This window comes from Ambystoma mexicanum, chromosome 1q, assembly GCF_040938575.1.
Source record: "Ambystoma mexicanum isolate Mex_15411 chromosome 1q, UKY_AmexF1_1, whole genome shotgun sequence".
Lineage (NCBI taxonomy): Eukaryota > Metazoa > Chordata > Amphibia > Caudata > Ambystomatidae > Ambystoma > Ambystoma mexicanum.
Window position 1 is genome coordinate 833326311 of NC_090922.1, and position 27090 is coordinate 833353400.

The 27090-nt window shown below is 45.3% G+C and overlaps 1 protein-coding gene across 1 annotated transcript in view; it reads right to left on the bottom strand.

The window, feature by feature from the left end:
- The window catches only part of QSOX1 (quiescin sulfhydryl oxidase 1), a 735474-nt gene that overhangs the window by 84123 nt on the left and 624261 nt on the right, over window positions 1-27090 (bottom strand). The window contains exon 9 of the mRNA XM_069641454.1: window positions 4445-4567. Coding sequence (XP_069497555.1) covers window positions 4445-4567 — 123 coding nt within the window. The remainder of the gene's footprint in view (window positions 1-4444; window positions 4568-27090) is intronic.

Below are 27090 nucleotides of genomic sequence, written 5' to 3' on the forward strand. Positions count from 1 at the left end.
GTGGAACAGGATATGAAATTGACTCCTGGTATGCCGGTTATTATGGGATGGGAAAATAATGTGCAAATAAACGGTAGAACCAGTTTGAACAGATCATTTATGCTGAAAACTTTTCAATCCATCCCCCCACTTAGAACTCTTCGTTCTGATGACCTTGACTGGATACGGATGGCTACTCATTGTAATCAACGCATGTTATGTGGTTTTCAGTCAATGTTAATTATGAAGATGGTCTGGGAGCAAAGGGAAAATTTCACGGAACTGGGTATTACTCCTTTTGTTTTTATGAACGTTAAGGATGCAGACGAATTCTTGGCAACTCCACTCAAAATTGATATTCCCAAAGCTGTGAATACACAAGTGGTCCCGGAACTAAATGTTAGTGCTGATACATTGAAACAATTGCTCGCATTAGTGGTTGCTCTTAATGGAGTTACCTCGGGATCTAGTGGTGTTGTATGTCCTACTGCAAAAGCTAACAGAGATGAGATAGCGTAGCCATGGTAAACTGAGAATTACATCCTGGAATTGTTGTGGACTTGCAAATTTCCAGCGATGGTATGGAAAAGATAAATCCAGCAAAAACCATGAAATATTTCTTTTGCAGGAAACCATGCATATGTCATCTTTTAATATTGAGGGCTTTGTTTCCTATATTAAGGAAGCTACTAGTAGTCCAAAGGGTAGGCCGTCTGGTGGTTTAGCTGTTCTCATAAGCAATCGTAACTTTGATGTTAAGTTGTTGTTAAGAGATGATAGCTTACTGGTAATCCATCTAAAAGTTAAGGGATTTCATGATACAGCTTTAATAATTATCTGCCTCTATTGGAATAGAGCCCGTATCACCTGGGATTGAATCTTGCAAGTACTTGATGGAATATTGGAAGACATATTCTCAACTATGCAACATGTGCAGATCATCTTAGGTGGAGATTTTAATTCCTCTTGTTATGGGACCAAATCTTGTAAAATGGGTACGGCATTTGTTAGGTTGGGACATGCAACTAGTTAAGCCCGAGCATGGATCCCCCTTGTATTCTTGGAAACGTGGTGATCGTAGCTCTTATATTGACAATTTTTTCATATCTTCCTATTTTTATAATACATGCGAACCAACTCAAATATTAAACTTTGGTTATGGGGACCATTTTGCCATCTCTATTAGCGTAAATATGAAAGAGTGGAGTTTAGTTAAGGAAGAATCGTTGCAATTGTCGGAGACTGATAGACCTGGTCTGTCCATACGGTGGAACAGATACATTTGCAGAAAATTAATTTATAAAGTCAAGAATGATGTAACTTTTCTATCTATTAATTGGAATCATGAGCTACATAAACCCGAAATGGAAGCTAAACTAAATTATATCATTCAAACAAATTTGTTAGATATAGCATTTGCCCTTAGACCATCTGTTACTTGGAGTGAACATCGGCATGCTTTTGACTTAAGAATTTATAATCTAAAACTCAATAAAAAGTCCAAAATCAGGGAATTGGCGAGATTGAATTTGAGTTCCACAGTGTATGGCTTGGAAAAGAAACGTATCATGGTTTCATTCAAGAATCAGATCAGGCTTTACAGGCATGAAATGGCCATTAAGGATAATCCGCGGATGATGCATAATATATTGGAACATGATACTAGGAATATCTGGTCTCTCATTAGAAACTTGCATGTAACCAGTGTCTCTTGTGAACCTTCCATTCTAGCTGCTACTTGGGTTACCCACATACGTGAAAACTTTTTATTACCAAAATCATTCCGAAATACTCCTCACATTGAATATGCAGAATTTATTTTGGAATGTTGTCCATGGTCAGTTGAGGATGTGATAGATGCTATCCTTAGGCTGAAAGACACTAAAGCTTCTGGCCCCGATTATATCCCGGCATGTCTACTTAAACATGACCCGCATTTCTGGGCTCCTATCCTAAAAATTAAATTTGATTCAATATTTGTTACTAAAAGAATTCCACTCACTTGGTGTTCCGCAATTATAGTCCCCATCTATAAGAAGGGTCCCTCCAACGATCCCCAAAATTTTAGACCAATTGCGATTACGGATGCCTCTGCTAAGGTTTTTTCGCAGCTTATTCTAAAAGAACTTCAAGAATACTTATTTCAGAATGATATTCTGTCCAAATTTCAGACTGGTTTCCGTAAGGACATGGGGTGTACCTTGAATGCCACTATTTTATCTATTCTCCAGTGTCAAACTAAAAAAAAGGGAATTGGATCAGTCTATATGGCTGCGATAGACCTCAGTTCAGCTTTTGACACTGTTATAAGATGTCTCTTATGGAAGACTATGATCCATCTAGGGATTCCAGTACATCTGGTGGCGTTGATAGCCTTACTACACGCCAATACAAATTATATGGTTCGTGTTAATAAAATAGGAACCCTTACAGATCAAATCCCTACTGAAATTGGTCTGAAGCAGGGTTGCTCTATGGCCGCGATACTATTCAATATTTCTCTCTCCCAAATTGAAACTCTCTGGAAAGATATAATTTGTTATCCGGTTAAACTTGGTCATCTCAAACTGAACTGTATTAGTTTTGCAGATGATTTATTATTCCTTGATAGAATCCCGTTTGGGTTACAGAACAAGCTGGATGCATTTCATCTTTTTGCAGAGGAACATAATTTGAAAATAAATTGGGCTAAATCTAAAATTTTGGTTTTTGCGGATGGGAAGAAAAATATCAAAAAGTATGATTGGGTAATTGGTATGGAAAAACTAAAGGTGGCTAAAGAACTGCGTTATCTTGGTTACTCTATTACTGATCTGTATTCTAAGATATGGTGGTCTAAACTGTTAAGGGAAAGAACTAAACCCTTGTTATCTCAAATGAGCATATTATTCAGGAAATATTGCAATTATTCTGATACCAATCATTCAGTTTTATTTGCTGAAGATTGAACCTTGTATACTATACATCCTTGATTTGTGTATGTTCGATATGGAGGATTTTCTTGACGTGATTCAAGGGCAAATGTGGAAAAAGGGTCTGGGTATTGCTAGATCAGTTCCTAATGCAATTATTCTCCATGAAATAGGATTGTTGCCATTGTCTGCTAAGTGGAATTGGAGACGTTTGAACAACTATAGAAAGATGTTAGATCCACCTAGGAACTCACTCTGTGGTGATCTTGGTCAAATAAAAGAACATGGTTCCTTACTGGAATTAGATAACTTTACTAAGAAAATGGATGACATTCTAGAAATTACAAATATTTCTAAAGAAGATTTTCTACAGTGTCTACCTGCAAACAAACGTAAATTCCAACTCTTGGCTTGGTGTCGGCAATCTGACCAAATTGGTAATTTTAAGATGTATAAAGAATATGCGCCATTTAGAAGGAAAATGGGGGTTTTACCCAGGTATTTGTTCCAATTTCCTAATTTTTTAGAAAGGAATTTATATATGCGGTTCCGTTTGAACCAATTTCCTACTTTTGAGCGAATTCAGAGCTGGGTTTATAAAGGTGTGAAGTTTGATACACAAGGTGCAGATTGCAGATTTTGTCAAATATATGGTGTCATTGAATCACTGAAACATTTGGTAATCTATTGTAAACACTTTGATGAAGTAAGAAATAGACATCTAAGAAGCTACTTGTATTCTGATACCGAATTCTCCAAACTAACCCTATGGAATAGGTGTATGTGGGGGAACAGTTGTAAGTTACTTATCAATCTGACTAATTTTTTAAAGGTGATAATGAAAGCGATTTCTGCACAAAATGAATTAATGTAAATTGAAGTAATTTTATATTCTGTTGTCTTTTTAATATGTAATGAATTGAGAATTTATACTGTTATATGTTTTCTTCTTTTTAAACAAACAAAAATGTGTTATAAAATTGTAAAGTTTCTATTTTGAATCAAACACAAAAAAAAAGAAAATTTCCCAATAGCGTAAGAAATAAGTGTGCTGTGGCACATGCCGCATCTGCGGGTTTTCCAATAGCCCTCCAGGAAAGCCATAAACCCTACTGGGTTATCAGACTGCAGCCAGTAATCACACTGTAAACGCATCATTTTGACCCATTATTTTCAAGTGACCTCTCCACCCTCGCTGCTAAGGATCGGATCAGGGAGGGGAGGTGAGTAGATGTGGGAGCCCTTGCTTAACTCAGTGGGTCGCGCTTGTTAGTGGGCAAGTATTTACACTCCAACAAGCCCCCTTCAAATTTCACCACCAGCCTCCACAGGTGGGAAACTAAAAAGATCAAGAAAAGCAGAGAATGGAAAGGAGAAAAGTGCACAAGGTAAGAGAAAACAACTCTGGAGAAAAGTGCAAACAAAGCGCAACCGCAAATTAAGGCTAACGGCAGTGAATGGCTAGAGGAAAAGCAGACACAAGTGAAGAGATAGGACAACAGGAAATAAAAGGTGAGGTAGAGGAGACTGTTGGATCCAGGTCAAGAACCTACACTCTTTTTGTTGTTCAGTACGTTCTCGAAGTCGCTGTAGGAAATGCGAGGTTCCGCCACATTCTGTAGCCAGGAGTTCAGGGCCTGGAGCAGGTTCATCACATGGGGCCGTCCAGGGAAGTACTGTAAAAGAGAACATGAGCAGTCAGCGATGCGCAATGGGAGGTCATGAGACTCCGGGCCGCAAAAACAAGCAAGCACACTCCGAGAACAAAAACCAGAGGCAGCACTACACCCCATGGAATATTGGACCCAACAGCACTCTGCACTGTGAAACCAGCAAGCGCACTAACAGGGAGAGGTGCACTCAACCCACGGCAATCAGTACCGCTAAACACAGCCCACGAACAAGCCCAAAAAAGGCACCATCATTCCAAGGCAGAACATATGACAATTTAGCCACAATACCGTAATTCAAATATTTATCAAAATTGACCAGTTTCTTATAGTATTTTTTTCCTTGCATATATATATATATTCAATGAAAAAACTTTTTCAAATAGGGACGTTATGGTTAAGTTGCACTAATAAAAAGCTATGCAATTCAATTAAAAAACGTTGTTAAAGGGGCGTTATGGTTACAAGTAAAACCGAAAAACCTCAGAAATTCGCCAGTTATGTTAAGCTAAGCAACCATAACGCGCGCCACCACCGTGCACTGCTAAAACTAACACCCAGGAGAAAGATGAGATCAAAAATGTCATTGATACATCACTAATGACGTAACATATCTGGACCACTTGTTTTTGTTCACTGACACATCTAGGCCAGGTGGTTTTGTTTGCTGACAGTCAGAATATTAAAATTCAAAAGGTGCTGTGTATCTAGACGTTAACCTTATCATATGTTCTTAAAGTACTTTCCTTATGGTTTAGTCTCAGCTAATGGTGCATGTACATGGGGCAATAAGCAGGCCTCAAACACCCAATTCATTTGTACACATGAAGATAAACTTTAATGCTATTAACATTTTCTGATGATACCATTTCTTTCTTCCTTACTTTAGTTTCCATGCATTTGCCTCTGATGTGTATGCATTGTGGGTCTTCATATGTATTGTTTGTACTAACACGTGTGTAGTAAGTCTTGAATTGTTAGCTAGTTATTACATGTTTAACATTACACAATCACCTCTGACATCTTGTTACCAAAATTATAAACACAACCCCTTGTAGGGACTTTATCAAAATCAATTTCACATGTGATGTCATCAGTGATGTCATCTTTGATGTCCTGGGTGTTAGTCTTAGCAGTGCACAGTGGTGGCGCGAGCTGTGGTTGCTTAGCTTACCATAACTGGCGAATTTCAATTTTACTTGTAACCATAACGTCCCTTTAACAAAGTTTTTTTCAGAGAATTTCATGGGTTTTTACCAGTGCATGCTATTTTCCTACAACTTACTAATATCATACTTACCCCAATATAACTACATTTTTGTCCAATTTACAAAGTTTCACCTTACAATTAAAACTCTGCCATTTTTCACCTTCTAGCATAATTTTGAACACTTTTTCACTGCTTTTGCTTCGGTCGACATCCGCAAACATCTGACATCGTCGCGGACCTTCCAAACAGTGCCATGTGACCATGCGCTCACGCGCGGCATGACAATGTGTCCATGAACGCATTTGCACTTCGCGTTCGGGTCCTTGCTTCATTCGGCACTGCGTTTTCTGCTTATCTAGGAACTTTCAAGCTCAAAATGTACCCTTGCACAGCTCCTACAACTATTCTTACTCATTATCCATTAACAATCTAGTACAAAGCACATACTTGTAAGAATATTAGCAAAACTGCTATTTTTCTTAAAAATGGCATCAGTTATTGCCATTCCTCCTCCCCAAGAGCCACCACCACCAGCTGAAGGACTTACACAACAAAAAAAAGCACAGTATTTCCAAAAACAATGAAGAGAACCAAGAAGATGAGGTAGAACCTAAGAACCTAGGGGTCATCTTTGACTCCACACTTTCCTTCTCCGACCACATCTCAGATGTCTCAAAAAAGTGAAACTTCCTACTGCACATCCTACGAGGTTCTCTGCCTTTCCTCTCCTTCCCACAGAAGCTCATGGTCTCCCAAGCTCTGATTCTCTCCAGGTTAGACTGCTGCAACAGCCTCTTTCTAAATATACCTGCCCCTACTCTCCGCCCTCTACAACTAATCCAGAACAGGACTGCGAGACTTGTCCTTGGCCTCAAGCCCTGGGATCGTATCTCTCCAGCTCCGAAATCCCTTCATTGGCTCCCAGTGGATGCAAGGATTAAATTCAAAACCCTCTGCATTGTCCACAAGGCTTTCTGGGGCCTGGGTCCAAAATACCTTCAACTATCCCTCCGCAAATACCTCCCCTCTCAAGCTCATCACTCCCCTACTTCCAACTCCCTCAGAGTCAGTCACTTTTCAAAAAACCGAGCTGGGGGTAGATCTCTCTCTTCGACTGGGGCCTCCCTTTGGAAATGCCTCCTTGCAACCCTGATACTTGAGGAAAACCATCTCTGGTTCCGGAAGCACCTTAAGACCCTCCTCTTTGCCTCTGCCTTCGCCCCCCTCCTTTCCCCTGCTGATCGGTTTCTCCCTCGGCACTCTGCACTTGGCCACCCTCTGTCCCCAGGGCCCAGGTACCTGCTCACCCTGCCACCCTCCGGGCCACCCCTTGCACTGGGGACTGTATCTGTACAAATATAGTCCCCTACTCCTTTCCTTTTTGCACTTATCAGACATACCTAGACTGCTGCTTTAAATACAGCACTTACCACTTGCTGGCTGCACTACCACCGTTTATTGCCTTTATATATTTGTTTTTATTTATTATTTATCTGTTCTCTTCTGCTCTGCACTTTCCACTTCTCCCCCTTCCATGCACTTTTCCCCTTTCCCTTGCACGTTCTCAATGTCACTGGGCCTAGTAAGCTTGCTGTTTTGTCTCCCCCGTTTCCCTCCCTTGCCTTGTCACGCTCTGAAACACTTGTGTACGAGCATGATATAATCATATCAGAGTAAGTGCCTACCTCTAGCACCCAGAGAGAATCATGGGCGTGGCCGTTCTTTACCACTGTTGGGAATATATCAAAGGCTAAAGCTACAAAAGTGAAATGCACGGAGTGCAAATTTGTACTCAGTCGCGGACTACATGTACATTATTCCTACGGGAAAACCTCCATGTTCTGCCACACCAAATCCAACCACCGCAATGCTCTCAGAAAGATTGTTCCTTCCTTAGCAAGTAGTAGCCTGTCTTCTTCCACATCATCTTCCTCAACCAATACTGTAACCACACTGGCTACTTCTTCTATGGGACAAAATCCCACCAGCTACCTTGCAAGCAATAAAAGAGGCTGTTGATCCATATCTTTCAAAGACAACAGCCCTTTGTATATACTGCAACACACCACTCTGCAGGGGGAAGCAATTTCGAAGTTTGAAGCTGTAATCAAGGAGCATGAGAAACACTGCCCACTACCTTAAAAGTAACACACGTACAACATCTTCCCCTGATCACCTGCCCCTCCATATTAGTGCTTGTTGCCTCTTCCCTCATTTCCCTCCCCATCCTACGTTCAAACCTCTCCTGCAAACATTTTCTTTTTTAAAAACAACAAAAAGAAAGGTTCCTTTAGCAACCACCTTTCACAGTTAGAACATAGAAGTAAAAAAAAAATCTTATAGGCTCAATCTACTTTACATTACATTTCTCAGTAAAGTACATAGACTCAATATGTTTTTCCAACATTCCATTAGCATTTTGTGTTATGCTAATGGGAATAATGTGGCATTCATCCCCCGTTTCAGGGTCTGGAACGGGGGATAACGGCCCGGTGTTAGGCAGAAACCTGTGCAGTTCCCTTAGGGACCACTGCAAAAGATTTAGGACTACATGTGGTTGGCAGTAAACCCAATTGGTAGCAGTCTGTACCACCCAGATTTACCTGGTAGCTGTGGCTGAGCAGTCAGACTTCGCTCAAGATGAGTTAGGCAGTACATAGAGTATACACAATAGGTACAGAGATACAGTAGCACAAGCAAACACTGACCAGAGCTTTGGTGTAAAGGTATATAATTATTTATTTAAAGACACACTTGTAAATTACACTAGCACAAAGAGGTAAGTAAATTCAACACACATTCACTATTATATATATATACAACCCTAATTACTTATTAGACAAGTCTTAATGAGAAACACCACTTATTTTCAGACAGAGGTGAGCGCTAAACATAAGATGGCACTCTAATAAGTTATTAAAACGTAGGGAAAAAGGCAGAGTTATGAAAGCACACAAATTTCAATACTTTTCAAAGAACCACAGTGAGGCAGGTTAGGCAAAGTCTACTGGAGAGCAAGGAAGTTCAAATGCCAGGCCCACTCTTAGAAAGAGCAAGCGAAATGTGTCCAGGATCACACAGTGGGGTTATGCCCAAAGAGTCTTTGTAGAAAGTTCACAATAGATTGAGATCAAGTCAGGAAAAGTTAGTTAACGGGTCCCAGGCTAACCCAGGTTAGAAAGTCGAGGATTTACTGTCACACCGAACGATCTGTCGTAAGGGAAACCAGGCGGGACACAGTACCTGAAAGTGGGAAGAACGCTCCAGCAGGGGCAGTTGGTCCTGGCAGTGGTTGCAAGTCGGTGTTTCGTCCAGAGGATGAGGAGGTCTCAACGTGGAGGAAAGCTGAAGGTCGTTGCGCTGCCAGGGAAGAAACCAGCCGTGGAGTTTCCCGGTTACAAGGTACCACCCTTTTCTTCGCGGTAGTGGTAAATCGTGGCATTCCGGTTGCCGGGGTGCTTGGCATGGGCAAGGTGGCCACGAGATGGTCCAGGAAGGCGAAAAGACGGGCAAACTGGTTATCCCTAACAGTCAAAGGAAGAAGACTCTCCGGACTGGAGGTCTCCTGTCATCGGCAAAAGTGGTGAGACGGTTCAGCAGGGCTCCACCAGTGGTGTCGTCGTTGCAGGTCGGCTCGGCTTCTCCCTCCTCAGATTCTTTAGGTCCTGTGGCTACTTATGCAGTTCCAGTCCCCAAAGCCCTGCTTTTATGCAGAAAACCCCCATTCATTCAGCCTAGCTGTCACTCAAACATGCTAAGTGGTGAGCCGAGTGGCTCACCACTTGGGCCAATCACACAAGAGTGCGATTTGAGTTGCCGAGGCAACTCAGTCCAGGGTGCCTAAACCCCCTCCGACACCCCCTGTGGTACCCAGACAGAGTGGCACCACTTTTGGAGGCTTCTGTCGAGAAGCCCGCCAAAAAGTGGAACAAAGGGCTCGACTTGGGTTGGAGTCACAGAAGCGAACACAAACGCCATTTTGGAACCAAGTTTCGGCTAAAAATACCAACCAGTGAATTTATATTAATTTAATAAACCGGCAGTATGTTCGAGGCTATTTCGAAAAAAGTGGTAGCCTCGAACAATGGGAAAATATATATATATAATATATTTGCAGTCGAATATAAAAAGTAGTATCCACTGCCACCAGCCAAAACTCGTCGGGGGGGACTGGACAGTGCCCCCTCGAACAACAGACCCCGGGGCAATCAAATTGCCCCGACCAGTACGTCCACAATAGGATGGTTTGTACTGGTTCTGTTCACAATTTGAAACTAGTAAAGCCAATGGTGACTTTACATGCCCTGGGAGACAGTAGTCAGTCCCAGGGTATGGAGTCTATGTTTGGGGGTCGCTACGACACCCCTGGGTTACGGCACGGAGGGTGCTGTGTAACCCATATACCAAAAACACATGAAGCCCTATGGGGTAAAGGACCCCATAGCCCATAAAACACATACAAAGTCAAAGGAACACCTCAAATCATGTCTAAGAGTGGGAGGAAAAGAGTCTCACTCTTAGCAGGAGAAAAAAAGAAACCCCAAAAATCCAGCAAAGCTGCTGGGGGACTCACTAGGTTTGGGAAATTAGCCTTTACAGAGAATTCTCTCTAACACCCAGCAGCCCAAGTTATCGGCCCAAGCGAAGTGTGTCTGTGTGCGCCCTGATGCCTGCCGGCTCCAGTGTATTATAAATAAATAGAGGGCTCTGAACCATTATCCTCGATTCCAGGCCCTGCGATGGGGCCTGGAATCGAGCCCCATTCCATTATCTTCCATTCCAGGCCCTGCAATGGGGGATAAAGGCCATTAGTTCCCCTGGTTCCCAAAGCAGGAATCTGAGGTGCTATGGCCACCATGAAAAGTGAAGGCGGGGCTCCGTACAAAGCCCCTCTTCCCTTTACGTGGCAGCTTGCAGAAGGCGAAGACAGAACCCTATGACCATATTACCACAAGCAATTTTTTTCCCTTTCAAACCTATCCCACTTTCGAATAACTACCACATAGCCGTCCCAGGTGGACATGGCCACTTTAACCCCATTTTCCGTCCCTCGTGGTCATGGCCACACTGTCTGGGTCATGACCTTATAACATGACCCGGACAATCTGGCCACTGCCCATGACTACAAGCTATACCTCAGTCACCAAAGGTATGTCACTATTTTTTGGACCTACATTGTGACACTCGTCAAAAAATAAAACAAGGGCACATTTGCAAAACCATGCTTTCAGGACCTTGCCAATGCTCCTTACACAAGTTTGCTTGAAATACGCCCAAGTTTTATTTTTTCAAAAGTGTCAAAATGTATGTACATACAATAGTTATATAACTTAGCCCCCGTCGTGACAAAATCCATTCAGACTTTACAAAAACATTCAAGGTTGGGTCTATAATCTTTCTGAAAACATTTGTCCACATTCGTTAAACGGCAACAAAGTTATAAGCCATCTTAAAATGTTGAGACCCCCCCTTTGAGAAAATCACACCAAACTTTACAAAAACATTTACATCTAGATTTACAATCATTTTGCAAACATTTGTGCAGATTCGTCAAAGGGCACCACATTTATAAGCCTTTACAATATTTTGGGACCCCCCCTCTAATGTTGCCCCCTCCAACCAAACTTTGCAAAACCTTTCAGAATGAGGTCTAGAATAGAAGTCCAAAATGTCATGCAGTTTCATTGAAGCCAAAGTTATTAGCCATCCAAGAACTGCTTTTCAACAACCATGTAATGTAGGAATAGGCACAGTTAAGTGCCTATTAAGTGTTCGCAAACATCATAGTACTGCCCCCAAACATACGCAGTGTTTGCAGACTTTCTAGGTGAAAAACACCTGTGTTTTGGCTTTTTGTGGCCACATCCCATCCTCATCACCCCTTACCTCCCCAGAGATTGTTTGATAAGATTGCCAATTGCAATGTGTTTTTTAAATATGTTTTTACCGCGATGTCCGCGGACACTGGCCGCTGTCCGTAAATCCAACATGGCGGGCATTTCCAAAATCTGACGCGCTTCACGCTTTTCACCATCCAATCAGTAGGAACATTCGATGACTAGGGATATCCCGGCACCCACTAGATCAATCGTATGCCTGTCTGCGGACCGAACAGGGAAATGGGTCCGCGGACCGAACCCAGATATCACTTATTTTTTTGGACCTACTTTTTGGTTGTTTTAAAAAGAACGACTGGACAGATTTACACCAAATTTACAAAAGCACGCTTTTGAGACCAAGCCGCGGCTCCTGCCGCAAAGTTGTTGAAAATCCGTCCAGCGGTTTGGGCTGTAGGCATGAGGAATTCTTTTTTCCATTCTGTCTATGGAAAAAACGAAATGTTTGGGAACCCCCTATAACCTTGCCCCCCCCCCCCTTGACGAAACCTCACCAAATGTGCCAATAAGGTTCAGAGCAGGCCATATACTTGTTTTTGCAAAGTTTGGTGAGGATTCGTTCAGGGGAAGCGAAGTTATAAGCCACCCAAAAAATGCTCTTCAAATGGGTTGAGCAACTTACCCATAACTACACGGCCACTACCCCAGGCCATGTAATATTCACAAAAGCCTTTATTCAAGTCAAGTTGACTAATTCAAACATCGTTTTTTTCTCAGTACCACTTCATGCCAGATTCCTCGTGCTTTGAAGCACTATATTAATAGCGCTTATTGTTACTCCGTTTAATGATGTATTGACCTCAGAAGATCGAAGGGCTTCATCAGCCCTGACTGGATTAAACCTTGCGCCATTGAGGTTTGGCCCATGTCAGAGGCTGGCACTTAATACAAAAGTTAATCTTCCCTCAAATTTTTCAACAAGCCCCCCTACCAAGCAGTGTTTTTTTAAATGTTTTTTTAAAAGAACAATTCAAGTGGTTTGGGCACTTATCTTTTTTCTGCCTTTCCTATTGTCGCAGAGGAGTCTCACCACCAACGAACGAACTGCCATCCTAACCTTTTTTCACTTTCACCTTTGACCTTCGAACAGGGAACACCCATACACTCCTGCAACATCCTGCCATCCTCACAAGCACCTCTACAACCCTAAAGATATCCCTAAACCTATAATTACTTCCCTAACTGTATCCCTCAACCTAAGCGACTTACCCAAACCCAACCTCGTGACTTTATAAGAGCGCTCTGCAAAATGCCTTCAAGGAAAACTGTACTCGAGGATTAGCCCCCGGAGGGTGAGCTACTCCAAGGAAAAAAGATTTCGGAATGAATGGGAACCCAACATTAGGACAACACTCTAAAATGTTATTTGTCCAAGAGAAAAAAGTGGGTGGTTTGGGAACGTTCCTGAAGGTGGCCAAACAATACAGAGCACATCCTCATTTATCCCAAGCACAATTACTTCTAAATCATCATGACCGATAAAACATCCTCCGACCAAATACAACACAACTAAGAAAAAGGGATGAACGCCGCAAAGTCAGAAACATGCACAGAAGATTTGCAGCAGGAGAAGCGACTATGACAGAGTGCGGGGCTCAGGGTCCAGCTGAGGTGGCTGGGGCGTGCAGAAATCTGAAGTTTCCATATGATCAATATAAAATAGAATTTCCAAAATGACGCCACTACAGAAATTGGCTCTTGTGGGTTTTCAGACTCAAAGCCAGATACACAATTTCTAAAAAAAATGTGTACTAGAAGGTTTACTGTGAAGAGGAGAATAATTCTGGAATGGTGTGGGGCGGTAGAGGAGGAGCAGCAGCTTTCAATGCAGAGGTTGTACAACTTCAAATCTGCAAGCATTTGAAAAGGCTTTCAGCGGCCTCCAGTTTCTAAAATTGCTTCAAGGACATAAAAGGTTCGAGATCATTATCATCAAATGGTGGTCCTATGCAGCCGCCTCCCCCATTACAGCATCGTAGAAAACATTGGGTCAATCTAAATGATGCCGCATGAAGAGGATCACATTTGAGAAAACTATAGAAGTAAATGCTCCTTTCCAACCAGGCAGGGGAGTTGCTAGGTCTGGAAAAGACCGGGGCTACGCTGATGTTGGAACTGTTGGGACTGGGGGCTAGCTAGCCTTTTGGCTTTAGCTCCTGGGATTCTGTCCGGGGCTACAACCAAAAGATCAGGGGCTATAGCCCCCTTAGCCACCCCCTAGCTACGCCCCTGCAACCAGGTCTGTCTCTACTTGATGGAAGGCTAGGGCAGTCTTCAGTCAGTCATTTCTGAAACAAAGGGGCTGGGGTGGTCTTACAGATGTCATCAGGTAGCCGGAAGCTCTGCAGCATCAGCTTGATCTATTCGTCTCTACATAATGCATTAATCAGCAGTACCCGGAATCCACTTTAAGCCACCCACACGGTAAAGGTGAACGCTGGGTGCAATCCACAAAGCTCCTCCTTAACCACCAATAAAATGCAAGCCAGTGAATTCTGCTTCCTAAAATGCTAGACAAACATTTAAAACTCAACAAATTCATAAAAGTCGGGTTCAAAAATCATGATTGTCCAGGCACTTCATCTCCCAATTATCAGCAGAGAGGATTCCGCCATCTGACTCGCCTCCCTCAGCAGCATTCCAGGCGTGGCAGCAATGCCGTGTGAGAGCGGCTGGGTAGACATGCACCATTGCTCCTACAATTGCCAAACGAGACACTCCTGCATGCAATAGGCGAATGTATCGTACAGAATTATACAGCAGCACAGAGCACCTTTCAGGTCAGTACCTCATACAATATGTACATTATCTTGTGCTGGTCCCGGAGGTGCATCCCGCGAGTGAGGGGGTAATCCCCGGCTATACGCAAACAGGGTAGTCATGCCTCTGCGCAGTGTTCAGGGGGTCCCAGTGGCTTTACCTCTTTCTCTGGGGTTTTCCAGGTAAGGCTCTGTTGAGGGGGTGAACGTTGTTTGTACTAGTGTGTTCCAAGCATCTATTCTCGTACCGCCTTCGTGCATTCCCTTTTGCAGTGCATTGTGCCATATGGCCGACTTAGCCAGTGACCAGCGTCTTAGGTCTGCCCACCACGCTTCTATTCTCAGACCTGTATTGGATTTCCAGGCCATCGCGATCCTGCGCTGCGTCAGGATGCACATTAGGTCCTTCATTTTGGCTGTGTGTGCTAATTGTCTGTTGCCTTTCGGAAATGGCCCCAACAGGTAGGATTCTGGCTGCCACGCATGTAGTTGGATGCCACATGTGGCCGCTCTTGCTTTAATCTCCTCCCAGAATTTCCCGATCACCGGGCATGACCAAAACATGTGTAGCATGTTTGCATTTTCTGCAGCGCATCTTGGACATGTCCGCCCTGTCTTGCTACCCATTTTGGTTAGTCTAGTCAGGGTGAAGTATGCTCTCTCTGTGTTGCATACAATTGTGTCAGTTGGAATCTGGCATTTCTGTAGACCTTTCTTATATACAGTAGGTCCCTCCCCCACTCGGTCAGTCAGATCTCTCCCCAGCTCGTGCTCCCATCTGTTGTGTGCAGGTGATGTCGTGGTGTTATAATTGTGCAGGAGCAATTCGTATAGTCTGGACACTGTGTGCCCTCCTTCCGCTACATCGAACCATGTGTCTAGTACTTCATTTGTTCCGACTCCCGTATTTAGCCCTTTGTACAACATAAATTGGCCTTCATGTATATTATGGTCTGCCATTAACCCCTGGAACTCAATCTATTGTCCTTCCTTCCATAAGTCGCCTATGTAGGCAAATCATTTGGTTTCCCAGTGCCTTTGGAATGTGCGTAGGGCTCCCACCGGGGGCATGTATGGAGCAAGAGTATGTGGTTTTTTAAGATCTTCCAAACTCTGCCACAGGTCGAGGCCTAGTTAACAAGTAAGAGTGTTTTCTGGTTTGGGGTCTTACTTGTCCATTTTATCTCTTAAGTATTATTGGCGCAGTGCGGGTTGTACGAGTATTTTATCTAGGGAGGGCTCGTTTCCCAACCAGTTTGTGACAAACTTTAATTGGCCTGCTAGGTAGTATAATCGAAATGTGGTCGTTTTATCCCGCCTTGATCGTACTCTTTTTGTAGTGTGCTTAGAGCTACTTTGTTCCTACCCTCTCCCCACAGGAATTCTCGGATGGTCATATTTAGTTGTTGGAAAAATGCTTTGGGTATATTGTAGGGTATGTTGGTGAAGTGGTGTAATAGGCAGAGAGAACTATCATTTTAAGCAGTGCAGCTCTGCCCAGTAATCCCCGTCATGGAAGTCATGAACTTTTTGCGCGCCACCAGTGTGTTTCGGTGCAACGTCACTGGGTCGTGGTGTCTATTAATTCCCAGGTAGCGAAAGGAGTCAAACGTCAATTTCAGGCCCAATACAGGTAATTGTTCTGCTCTCAGCTCTCCGAGTGCCCCTAGGGGGAACAAACTGGACTTGTCTTTATTGACACATACCTGACATTTCGGCCAATTCTGCCATAAGATCTAATAGGTGCAACAGTTTCACTTACGGCTGGTTAATGTATAGAAGCATGTCATCTGCATAAAGGGAAATTAGATGGGTGGTGTTATGTGTTCTTATCCCTGCATCAGCGTATTCCTTCCAGAGGAAGGCTGCCAGGGGCTCTATGGCCAATATGTAGGGCATTGGTGACAGTGGGCAGCCCTGCTTTGTGCCTCTGTGGATCTCCCATTCCTGCGAGACTTGTCTGCCTGTTTTGACCTTGGCTTTGGGTTTCGTGTAGATCAGCTTGATCCATCTCAGAAATCTTGGGCCTATTTCAAAATGTGCAAACATGCAGCAGCCAATGCCATGAATCGAAAGCTTTCACCACCTCTAGGGAAGCTACGCGCTATCCATGGCATGCGATTAGTTTGGTCAATGACACAGTGAAGTCTTCTCAGATTCCACTGTGTTGCGGCCTGGGATATATCCCCTTTGGTCTGTGCACACTAGGGTTGTTACAACCTGTTTCAGAATGTTGGCGAGGGACGCCGTTAGTATCTTACTATCTTGGTTGATCATGGATAGGGGCCCATACGATCCACAATCAAGTGGCTGCTTCCCTGGTTTCAGGATTGTTATGATTGATGATTCTCGCATGATATCTGGTAGCAAACCATGTCCTTATGCTTCTTCATAGACCTCTAATAGTTTGGGCGCTAATAGCTCTTTATATTTTTTGGAAATCTCCCCCGGGAGTCCATCGGGCCCAGAGTTTTAGCCATCGGGAGGTCTGTGATTACTGCTTCTAGCTCTTCTAATGTCAGCAGAGCTTCCAGTGCTTGTGGCCTGCTCTTCTGCCAGCCTTGGGTATTCAATTTGGGCTAAGGCCTCGGGCACGTCTCTTACTTCTGTGCTCGGAGCTGGCGAGTACAGTTCTTCATAGAATTTGGAGAAGACTCATTGATGCCCTTCTGGGTTCTGATCTCTCCTTCTTGGTTTCATATTGCACTGACTGCATCTCTTTACCTCTCTCGCTTGGTGAGCCAGGCGACTAGCCTGCCCGGTTTGTCACCCTCGGCCTGCAGTTTTTGTGTGCATTTCGTGTAGCCTAATTTCCCAGTTTGTCCCAGATGGTGAAACATTTTAGTCTCAGAGTAATAAACTCACCTGGTTCTACCAGTTAGTCCCGCTGCTTTTTCTTCCCTTGCTATGTTGTCTTCTATTTCTGACAATTCCCTTATTACGTCCTTCCTTAGTGCTCCCATCTTTCCAATTGCTGCACCCCATGCCATCACTTTGAAGGTGTCCATAGAGTGCCCGTCCTGTCTACGCTTCCTGCATTAAGCTGAATATAGTCCTATCACTTGACATGTGGCTTTGAAATTCTGCGTGCAGTCGCCATGTTGGTACAGGAGTTCTTGTGGCACTGTGCAGCCGTGTCCCCATTAATGGTGCTGGGGTCTGAGAGAGTTCTCACTTTAAATTCTATTTCTGTAAATTTGTCTAGGGTCTCGGTTCCTGTGAACACATAGTCTATCCTTGTGTGTGCACCGAGCGGAGCGGAAAAATGGGCGTAGCCTCTATCCTCGCATTGTTTATCCCTACAAACATCTGCTAAACTGAGATGGGTCAGGAGGGTGTTTAAAGTTTTCGCTTGTGGGGCACGTTTCTTAAATTTCTTGTCTGATCTATCCAGTAGCAGGTTGGTTGAGCATGCAATTGAAATCCCCCCCCCCCCGCCCCAGATATAGGTCGCTTTTCTGTTCAGTGTTATTTGGGAGCCCAATGTTCTGAAGAATGCAGTGGCACCTTGGCTGGGGGCATACGTATTTACAAGCCACACTTCTTTATCCTCCAGTAGGCCGTGTACCATCACCAGCCTTCCTTCTCTATCCCCATTTACTTCTATGAGTGGAAGGGGACTTGGAGGCTACCCATGTCAGCAACCCTCTAGCGTAGGTAGAATAGGTTCGAGCTGCATACTTTACTCCCCAAATCCCCCATTTCCTTGCAATTGTGGACAGTTAATCACTTGACTGGTGTGGCTCCCGTAGAAACGCTACTTTCACCCTCATTTTGTTTAGCCATGTGTACACCCATAATTGTTTCACATAGTTATTTAGTCCCCTACGTTCCATGTGACAATGTTGGGGCCTTCAAGACGTGTCACTATAGTTTGTCTTTGGGTCTGCATTTTCCCACAAGTCCTCATGTTTCTTCGGTTTCATAGCCGGTTCTTGTCCCCTTTGTGGCTGCTGGTGTGTGTCCACCCCTTCTCAAATCCCTGATCTCTGGGCTTTCCCCAACGTCTCTCATGACTGGGTAGTACAGTGTTGGGTGGGTCACACCTGCCCCTGGTTCTCCTGAGAGCCCCCTGTTCACCTTTTGTATGCTTGTAGTTAGTAGGTAGACCTGTGTCTGTTATACAGGATGTGTTCACTCGCCCTAACCTCAACTTACAACAAACTTCAACATTGAACAAACACCCAGCCACTCTTCCCTCGCTCAGGTATAGCCGCCTTTCTCGTGCAATCCCACATCGCAGAAATCCGCGTGCAGCAGCACAAAGCCTTACAACTGGCATTGAAACTTTGGTAAACGTTATAGGGGTTGCTAGTTTCCGCAACAGTCAGGCAGTTGGTTTTTGTACGAGAGGTTCTTTTACTCCCTCCCGCTGCTTTTGACATGTCGGTTCTCGTCGTCTTTTCCGCAGTGAGGCACCCTTTGTTGTCCGGGTCTCGAGGATGGCGTTCGCCATTGGTGGTCACTCAGGTGCATTGTCATTATTGTGTCTATCTCCTAGATTGGGTATGACCTTTTCGTCCATCCAAGTGTGTGCTTCAGTGGTAGTCTCAAAGAAATAGGATCTTCCATTATGTAGCACTTTCAATGTGTCCAGGTGTAGGAGCATGCATCTCATGTTTGCCTTTCTGAGGCGCTCTTGTCGGACCCAACATCGCCCTGCGCTTCTGCACTAGCACTGTCTAGTTGGGGTAGATAACCAGCCTTGAAGAGTTTGATGATTGTGCCATCTTCTCTTGAGAAAGTGAGGATCTTCTCCCGGTCTTTAAAGTTCATAATTCAACCGGTCATAGGCCTCGTGGGGCGCGAGGAGGGGGTCTTTTAGCCAAGGATCTGTGGGCTCTCTGTACTGCAAAGCCCTGTGATAGTGTGCCAGGGCTGATCAACAGGTTCCCGATGTAGTTGGTAGGGTGTCTGCCCTCCTCTCCTTCCGGTAAGCCCATTATGCAGATGTTATTTCTTCGGGCTCTGTCTTCTGCATCTTCAGCCCTGTGTTCCAGGGTTTGTACTCTTCCAAGCATGTCTGCGATTTGGGTTTGGGCAGTGGTGAGGTTAGTGGCGTTCTCTTGAACCTGGTGTTCTGTAGTACCCATTCTGTCAGCCAGTGACCGTACATCTTGGCATAACAGGCCCACGTCCACTATTACTGCATTCAGTTTTTGTTCTAGTGCAGACTTTAACGCTGCAATCGCACCCAGGATAGGACCCTCCTCTTGGCTCAGTGCCTGCAGTTCCGGCCGAGCTGTGTTACTGTCTGCGGGGAGATGTGGGTCATTTTCAGCCTTACAAGCATAGGAGTCCATGCCTATTTTCTTGGCCTTACTGCTCTGCTGTTTATCTGACATTTCGGCGGTGTCCAGCTGAGCCCACCGGTGGCTTGTCAGTGGCCATCTTGTGTGTGCAAGGTGCTGTCTGTGCCCGGGGCTATCAGGGGTCTGCTGGCTTCTCTGACCCGTATGTAATGAAGGAGTTTTGGGGCTGGCTCAGGCTCAAATATGCTCTGTGTGCTCCTTGTTCCTCGAGACCAATGCAGGTAGGCTGCACTGCTATCAGTTGTGGCAGCAAAGAGTACTGCATCATGCAGTCAGGGCCGCGAGGCGAGGGCTGTGAGGAATGCAGTCTTGATGGCTGCTGCTGCTCTGGCTAGGTGTCAGCAGTTCTGTCCAGGAGGTGCAGAGTAGGCAGAGCGAGCACTCCCCAGGGAGCACATGCTTTTACTTCTCCTGGGGCAGGTGGGCCGCAGCACGCGAAGCACGCCCACTGCGTGTTGTGATCTGTATATAGCTGTAAGAACCGCCCACGCAAAACTTGGTAATACCAGGATTCAGTTGAGCGCGTAGTGTAGCCGTAGAAACCTTCCAGACAATGCAACTCCCAATAGTACAAAGGGACTATATTGGAAGGGGAATTGCCCAGAAGATTATATGATTCGGAACACAGCTACCTAGACAAAGAACACAATGTCAGGAGTTGGGTTCATGAAATAAGACATAAACAAGGCAAATGAATGTTGATCAAACAACGTACTCACGTAGGGAATACCTCTGGGCAAGGATAGTAAATCAGGCAGGACAGAGGGCCAGGATAACCAGGATATCAGATTTGGTGCTTGATAGTGTGATATTCTTTGTCGTGGAAAGGAAGATGAAAGGAAGTTCGTCCGATGATACCAGTTCCGGTAACAAGGTCAATCCAACCTATACCCGCCGGCACGCGGACGCCTAATGATAAAATGTCCGTGAATAATCCCAGTTTCTTGATAAGTTCCAAAAGAAATGTGGAAGGTCCAAAGAACAAGGTTCCGAGTGACAGTATTTCCTAAGTAAGAGAGTTCCGTGATAAGTGCAAGAAAAGGTCCGAGACGCCAAATACAGAAAATGCCAGGCAAAAGAATGGTTGTTCGTTCCAAGGTCGAGTAAACAGGTAGAATCCAATACAAGGTTTAAGGGTAGTTCAAGATCAATCCGTGAGACAAAAACAGGGTCCAAGAATAACAGGACAGACAAGAACACAGTAGGGAGCTCCAAAAATCGAAAATTCAGAAGCAGCGTTCCGAATGCCGGGCGGAGATTTAAACTAATCACGTGACCCTGCGGGGAACGTTGCCATGACGTACTCGTGCACGAGCGTGCTCAGGCAACCAACGTTTCCACGACAACCCCCAGCGTTGTCTGATACTCTGGAAACGCTTCGGCTCCGTGTGTTTTGGAATTGTGGAACGTGTAGTTTTGACATAACGCTGGATGGCGCGGGGAACAGACGCTGATTTCTTGACAGTATCCTCCCCCAAAGATGCCCTCACCCCCCGAGAGGCCAAGAATCGAGCCAAGAGAACCGGAGCATGTACATTGGATTCAGGCTCCCAAGTACGATCCTCGGGACCATAACCCTTCCAGTCAATAAGGAAATACCGAACACCTCGGGAAACCTTAGTAGCTAGAATAGCCTTCACCTCATACTCCTCCTCCCCCTGTACTTTGACCGGAGGCGGACGAACGGGGAGCCTGGTCCCCTCCGAACAGGGCTTCAAAAGAGATACATGAAAAACGGGATGAATCTTCCAAGTATTCGGTAGTTCAAGTCTCACTGCAGACTGATTAATTACATCCTTGACAGGATAAGGACCAACATATTTGGGTTTCAAACAACTCCTCATAGGAATATGGAGATGTTTGGTGGAAAGCCAGACCAACATACCCGGGTGGTAATCGGGCGCAGGAGACCTATGCCGGTCGGCGTACTCCTTAGAACGATCCTGAGCTTCCTTCAAACGGGAATGCACCTGTTGATGTAGAGAAGTAATATCCCTAAGACTGTCTTGGACCGCGGGATTGTCTGACAAGACTGGAAGATCCAATGGCAAAGAACGGGGATGACAGCCATACAAGGCAAAGAAAGGAGAAGTACCTGTGGAAGTATGAACTGAATTGTTGTACGCAAATTCGGCAGTCGCTAATGCCGACAACCAGGATTCCTGATGCTGTATAGTTCGACAACGTAAATACTGCTCAAGTGTGGCATTCAAACGTTCCGTCTGACCGTCCGTTTCCGGATGATAAGCAGTGGAATACCTCGCATCAACACCCAGGGACATAGTAAGATGCTTCCAGAAACGCGAGGTGAACTGCGAGCCTCTATCGGATATAATGACATCTGGAAGGCCGAAACGGCGGAAAACATGGCGAAGAAACAGATCCGCCAGAACCGGCGCCGTAGGCAAACCTTGACAAGGAACAAACACGGCCAGTTTGGAAAAATAATCGATTACCACCCATATGGTGTCAAAACCTTGAATGGGAGGGAGTTCCGTGATGAAATCCATAGATATCATGGTCCATGGTTTGCTAGGAACCGGAAGGGGACACAATAAACCCACGGGTTTCGTGGTTGAGGACTTACACTGGGCACAAATGGCGCAGGTAGAGATGTAATCCGAGACATCTTTCTGCAATGAAGGCCACCAACACCATCTCTTGAGCTGTTCCAGAGTCTTGCGCACCCCAGAATGGGCTGAAACCAAAGAATCATGACCCCACCTTAAAGCTGTTTGTCTGGAGTCGACATCTGGAAGATACAGACGACCTTTAACATAAGGCATGGAGTTAATTATGGTCATATTCAAATTCTCAATCTCCGGAGGATTCCCCGAAACCCATTCTCTAATGGATTCCTTTAATGAAGGCTTCAAGGTACAGGAGCATATTACCTGATTTGGTAACAACATTCCACCAAATTCCTTGGGAGAGGAGTCATCCCCATACCTCCTTGAAAGTGCGTCTGCCTTGGAATGTAGAGCCCCAGGACGATACGTGATCTGGAAATTGAATTGTGAAAAGAATTCGTGCCACCTGGCATGCCTGGCTGTGGTGCATTTCACTGACTGCATGGCAAGAAGATTGCGATGATCAGTGTAAACTTGTACTGGAACAGCAGTACCCAGAAGATGATGTCGCCACACCTTGAATGCATCGCGTACAGACAATAATTCTCGCTCAGTAACAGTGTATTTAGTTTCATATTTGGTAAGCTTCCTGGAATGAAACGCCACAGGATGAAGTAACCTGTGTCTTTGCAATACTGAGACAATACCGCCCCAACCGCTTGATCCGAAGCATCGGCCTCCACATAGAATGGTTGCATAGACTTGGGATGCTGGAGGACTGGCGCGGAGGTGAATGCTATCTTGAGATTGTCAAAAGCTTTTTGTGCTTCCGCCGTCCACTTGAACCCATTCTTAGGACTAGTAGGGGCAGTCAAAGGGGCAACAATAGCAGAGAATGAGCGAATGAAACGTCTATAAAAGTTCGCAAACCCTAAGAAAGACTGCAAGGATTTGATAGACGTAGGAGCAGGCCAGTCCAATACAGCCCTTACTTTGGAATCGTTCATACCGACTCCCTGGTTCGTGATATCGTATCCCAGGAATTCCACATGCTGGACATGGAAGATGCACTTCTCTAGTTTAGCATAGAGATGATTGTCTCGGAGCCTTTGTAGCACCGTGGAGACGAGTTGAACATGGGTATCATAGTCCGGTGAGTAGATCAGGATATCATCAAGATATACAATGACATAGTGGTCGAGTAAATCACTGAAAACATCATTAATAAAATACTGAAACGTAGCCGGGGCATTGCTCAAACCAAAAGGCATGACCAAATACTCATACAGGCCGTACTTGGTTTTAAACGCCGTCTTCCACTCGTCACCCTTCCGTATTCTGACCAAATTATAAGCGCCCCGCAAATCCAACTTGGTGAAGATGGTAGAAGAACCCAATTGGTCTAGAAGAACCCAGATGAGCGGAATTGGGTATTGATTACGGATGGTGACAGCGTTCAATGCACGGTAGTCGATGCAAGGGTGCAAATCGCCTTCTTTCTTTGGAACAAAGAAAAGAGGTGATGCCGCCGGAGAACGTGATGACCTGATGAAGCCAGAAGCCAAAGACTTGTCCAGATACTCCTTGAGCACTAAGTCCTCTTTGTGGGTTAAGGAATAGAGACGACCAGATGGTATAACAGCATTAGGAACCAAATCAATGGGACAGTCATACTGTCGATGTGGTGGTAGAATCTCAGCACCTCTCTTGTCAAATACGTCCTTAAAGTCTCGGTACTCCCCAGGTAATACCGGGTTCATGATTGCTCCAATGACCAGTGCGGAATCCAAGAGATGAGTACTGGGTCCCACAGATGAGGATCCTGAGGTCCCACAAGACGTAGCACAGTATTCAGAATGAAAAGAAACCGTCCCTTTAGCCCAATCCACTAACGGATTGTGTTTCCTTAGCCAGGGCAACCCAAGGATTAACTTGAACTGGGGTGCTGTGATGACGTCAAAGGCTATGGTCTCGGTATGCCCAGAGGACGTAGTCATGAAAAGATCTACCGTTTGTTCAGTAACCAGACCAGATAACAAGGTCGTGCCGTCAACGGCGTTGACCAGTTCAGGAGAAGGCTTGAGAATCAGAGGAATACCATGATTCTTAACAAACTGGCTGTCGGCATAATTCCCAGTGGCCCCTGAATCCAATATAGCGTCCGCTGTACAAGAAACAATGGAAGGAGCGCAGACATCAACCGTTATGGGAAACAAAACCATGGTATCAGAGCCCGTATTCAAGGGACTCGACAAAGGGGCTCTCTCTATTGCCGAGCTTTGGAGTTTCCCTGTTTTCGTGGTTTTTTGGGGCACTGTCTCAGGAAATGTTCCGAGGAGCCACAGTAATAACACAAGTTGTTCTTCCTACGATTCTCTCTTTCTTCAGACAAGAGCGGAGCCCTGAGGGTACCTATCTGCATAGGTTCAGGCGTAGCATGGCTCTGATCAGCAGCTACTGGCGTAGGATAGGGAACCAGACTCTTTTCCCCTTTGCGTTCTGCCCTCCGTGCATCGATTTGAAGAACTAGATCAACCAACTCCGAAAAACCAGTAGGAATCACTGGGACAGTGGACAAAACATCCTTGAGAGAGTCCGAAAGCCCTTTGTAAAATAGAGCCCCTTTCTTTGCCTCAGGCCAATCCGTCTCCGCCACCAGTTGGTTAAACTTGGCTAGGTAGGACAACAAAGACAAATCCTTCTGTTGTAAAGAGAGTAATTCCAAATCCGAGGCTTGGGATTTATACCGTGTGTCAAAGACACGGGACATAGCAGAGATGAGAGCATCACAGTCGTACAAAAGATGGCTCCCTTGTTCCAGTAATGGGTTTGCCCAGACCGCTGCCGTGCCCCCAAGGTAGGATAACACAAAAGCCGCCTTGGTAGTGGCATCAGGGAAAGACGTAGGACGGCACAAAAAATGCAGCCTACATTGGTTGATGAAAGTGCGGAACGTCTTAGGATCCCCCGTGAAACGTTCCGGAGGGGCCAAGGGAAACTGGGCCGTCATGTACACAGGTGCATTCTCTTGTCGAGGAACGCCAGCTCCAAGGGCAGAACCAGAAGGAGGGGTGCTAACACCGCCACCCGCCTGCAACCCGGCCTGAAGGGCGTCGATCCGACGCTGGGTGGCATCATGAGCCGCAGTCATATCTGCGCGTAAACCAGCAACCAACTGAACCAAAGCTGCCAACAGATCATCAGCAGTGTCCATTATAATGGATATAGGGCTTCTGAATATGTAAGAACCGCCCACGCAAAACTTGGTAATACCAGGATTCAGTTGAGCGCGTAGTGTAGCCGTAGAAACCTTCCAGACAATGCAACTCCCAATAGTACAAAGGGACTATATTGGAAGGGGAATTGCCCAGAAGATTATATGATTCGGAACACAGCTACCTAAACAAAGAACACAATGTCAGGAGTTGGGTTCATGAAATAAGACATAAACAAGGCAAATGAATGTTGATCAAACAACGTACTCACGTAGGGAATACCTCTGGGCAAGGATAGTAAATCAGGCAGGACAGAGGGCCAGGATAACCAGGATATCAGATTTGGTGCTCGATAGTGTGATATTCTTTGTCGTGGAAAGGAAGATGAAAGGAAGTTCGTCCGATGATACCAGTTCCGGTAACAAGGTCAATCCAACCTATACCTATTCCCGCCGGCACGCGGACGCCTAATGATAAAATGTCCGTGAATAATCCCAGTTTCTTGATAAGTTCCAAAAGAAATGTGGAAGGTCCAAAGAACAAGGTTCCGAGTGACAGTATTTCCTAAGTAAGAGAGTTCCGTGATAAGTGCAAGAAAAGGTCCGAGACGCCAAATACAGAAAATGCCAGGCAAAAGAATGGTCGTTCGTTCCGAGGTCGAGTAAACAGGTAGAATCCAATACAAGGTTTAAGGGTAGTTCAAGATCAATCCGTGAGACAAAAACAGGGTCCAAGAATAACAGGCCAGACAAGAACACAGTAGGGAGCTCCAAAAATCGAAAATTCAGAAGCAGCGTTCCGAATGCCGGGCGGAGATTTAAACTAATCACGTGACCCTGCGGGGAACGTTGCCATGACGTACTCGTGCACAAGCGTGCTCAGGCAACCAACGTTTCCACGGCAACCCCAGCGTTGTCTGATACTCTGGAAACGCTTCGGCTCCGTGTGTTTTGGAATTGTGGAACGTGTAGTTTTGACATAACGCTGGATGGCGCGGGGAACAGACGCTGATTTCTTGACAATAGCCCTATGTGAGTGATTGAGGCTGTACAACACAGTTCGCAGTCCCACTTCAGTACTGGGGTGCTGCTGTGCAAACTCTCATAGCCGCTGGGAGACCGTGCTGCAGTCGCGGTTCACGGTTACCATGCCTTACAGGACCCCACGCTTTCGCAAGCTTGCATACTCACCTGCTATCACTCATCCCATCGAGGCCCCGACTGCAGTACGTTCACTCTCCCGAGGGGCTTCATGGGCCGCTGCATCGCTTCCTTCCCTGGCAAGTCGGGCTCACCGTCGCCATCTTGTTGGTCACGCTCTCTATGTTATGAGCGCCGCGCCACGCCTCCTCTTCTCCTCGAATGCCGCGTTGGAACTCTGCGGTTTCGGGTCTAGTAGTTCTTCAGATGTTCCGATGCAGAATCTTATTGTTGCCTTGTAGAAACAGGTCGAATGCAGGATCTTTTGTCCATATCTAGCGGAAGCTCTCGTTCCTGCTGCCTTACTGCATGGCTGCTGGCCACACCCCCTTGAAGTGTGACTACTTACTGCGCATAGTGATTCAAT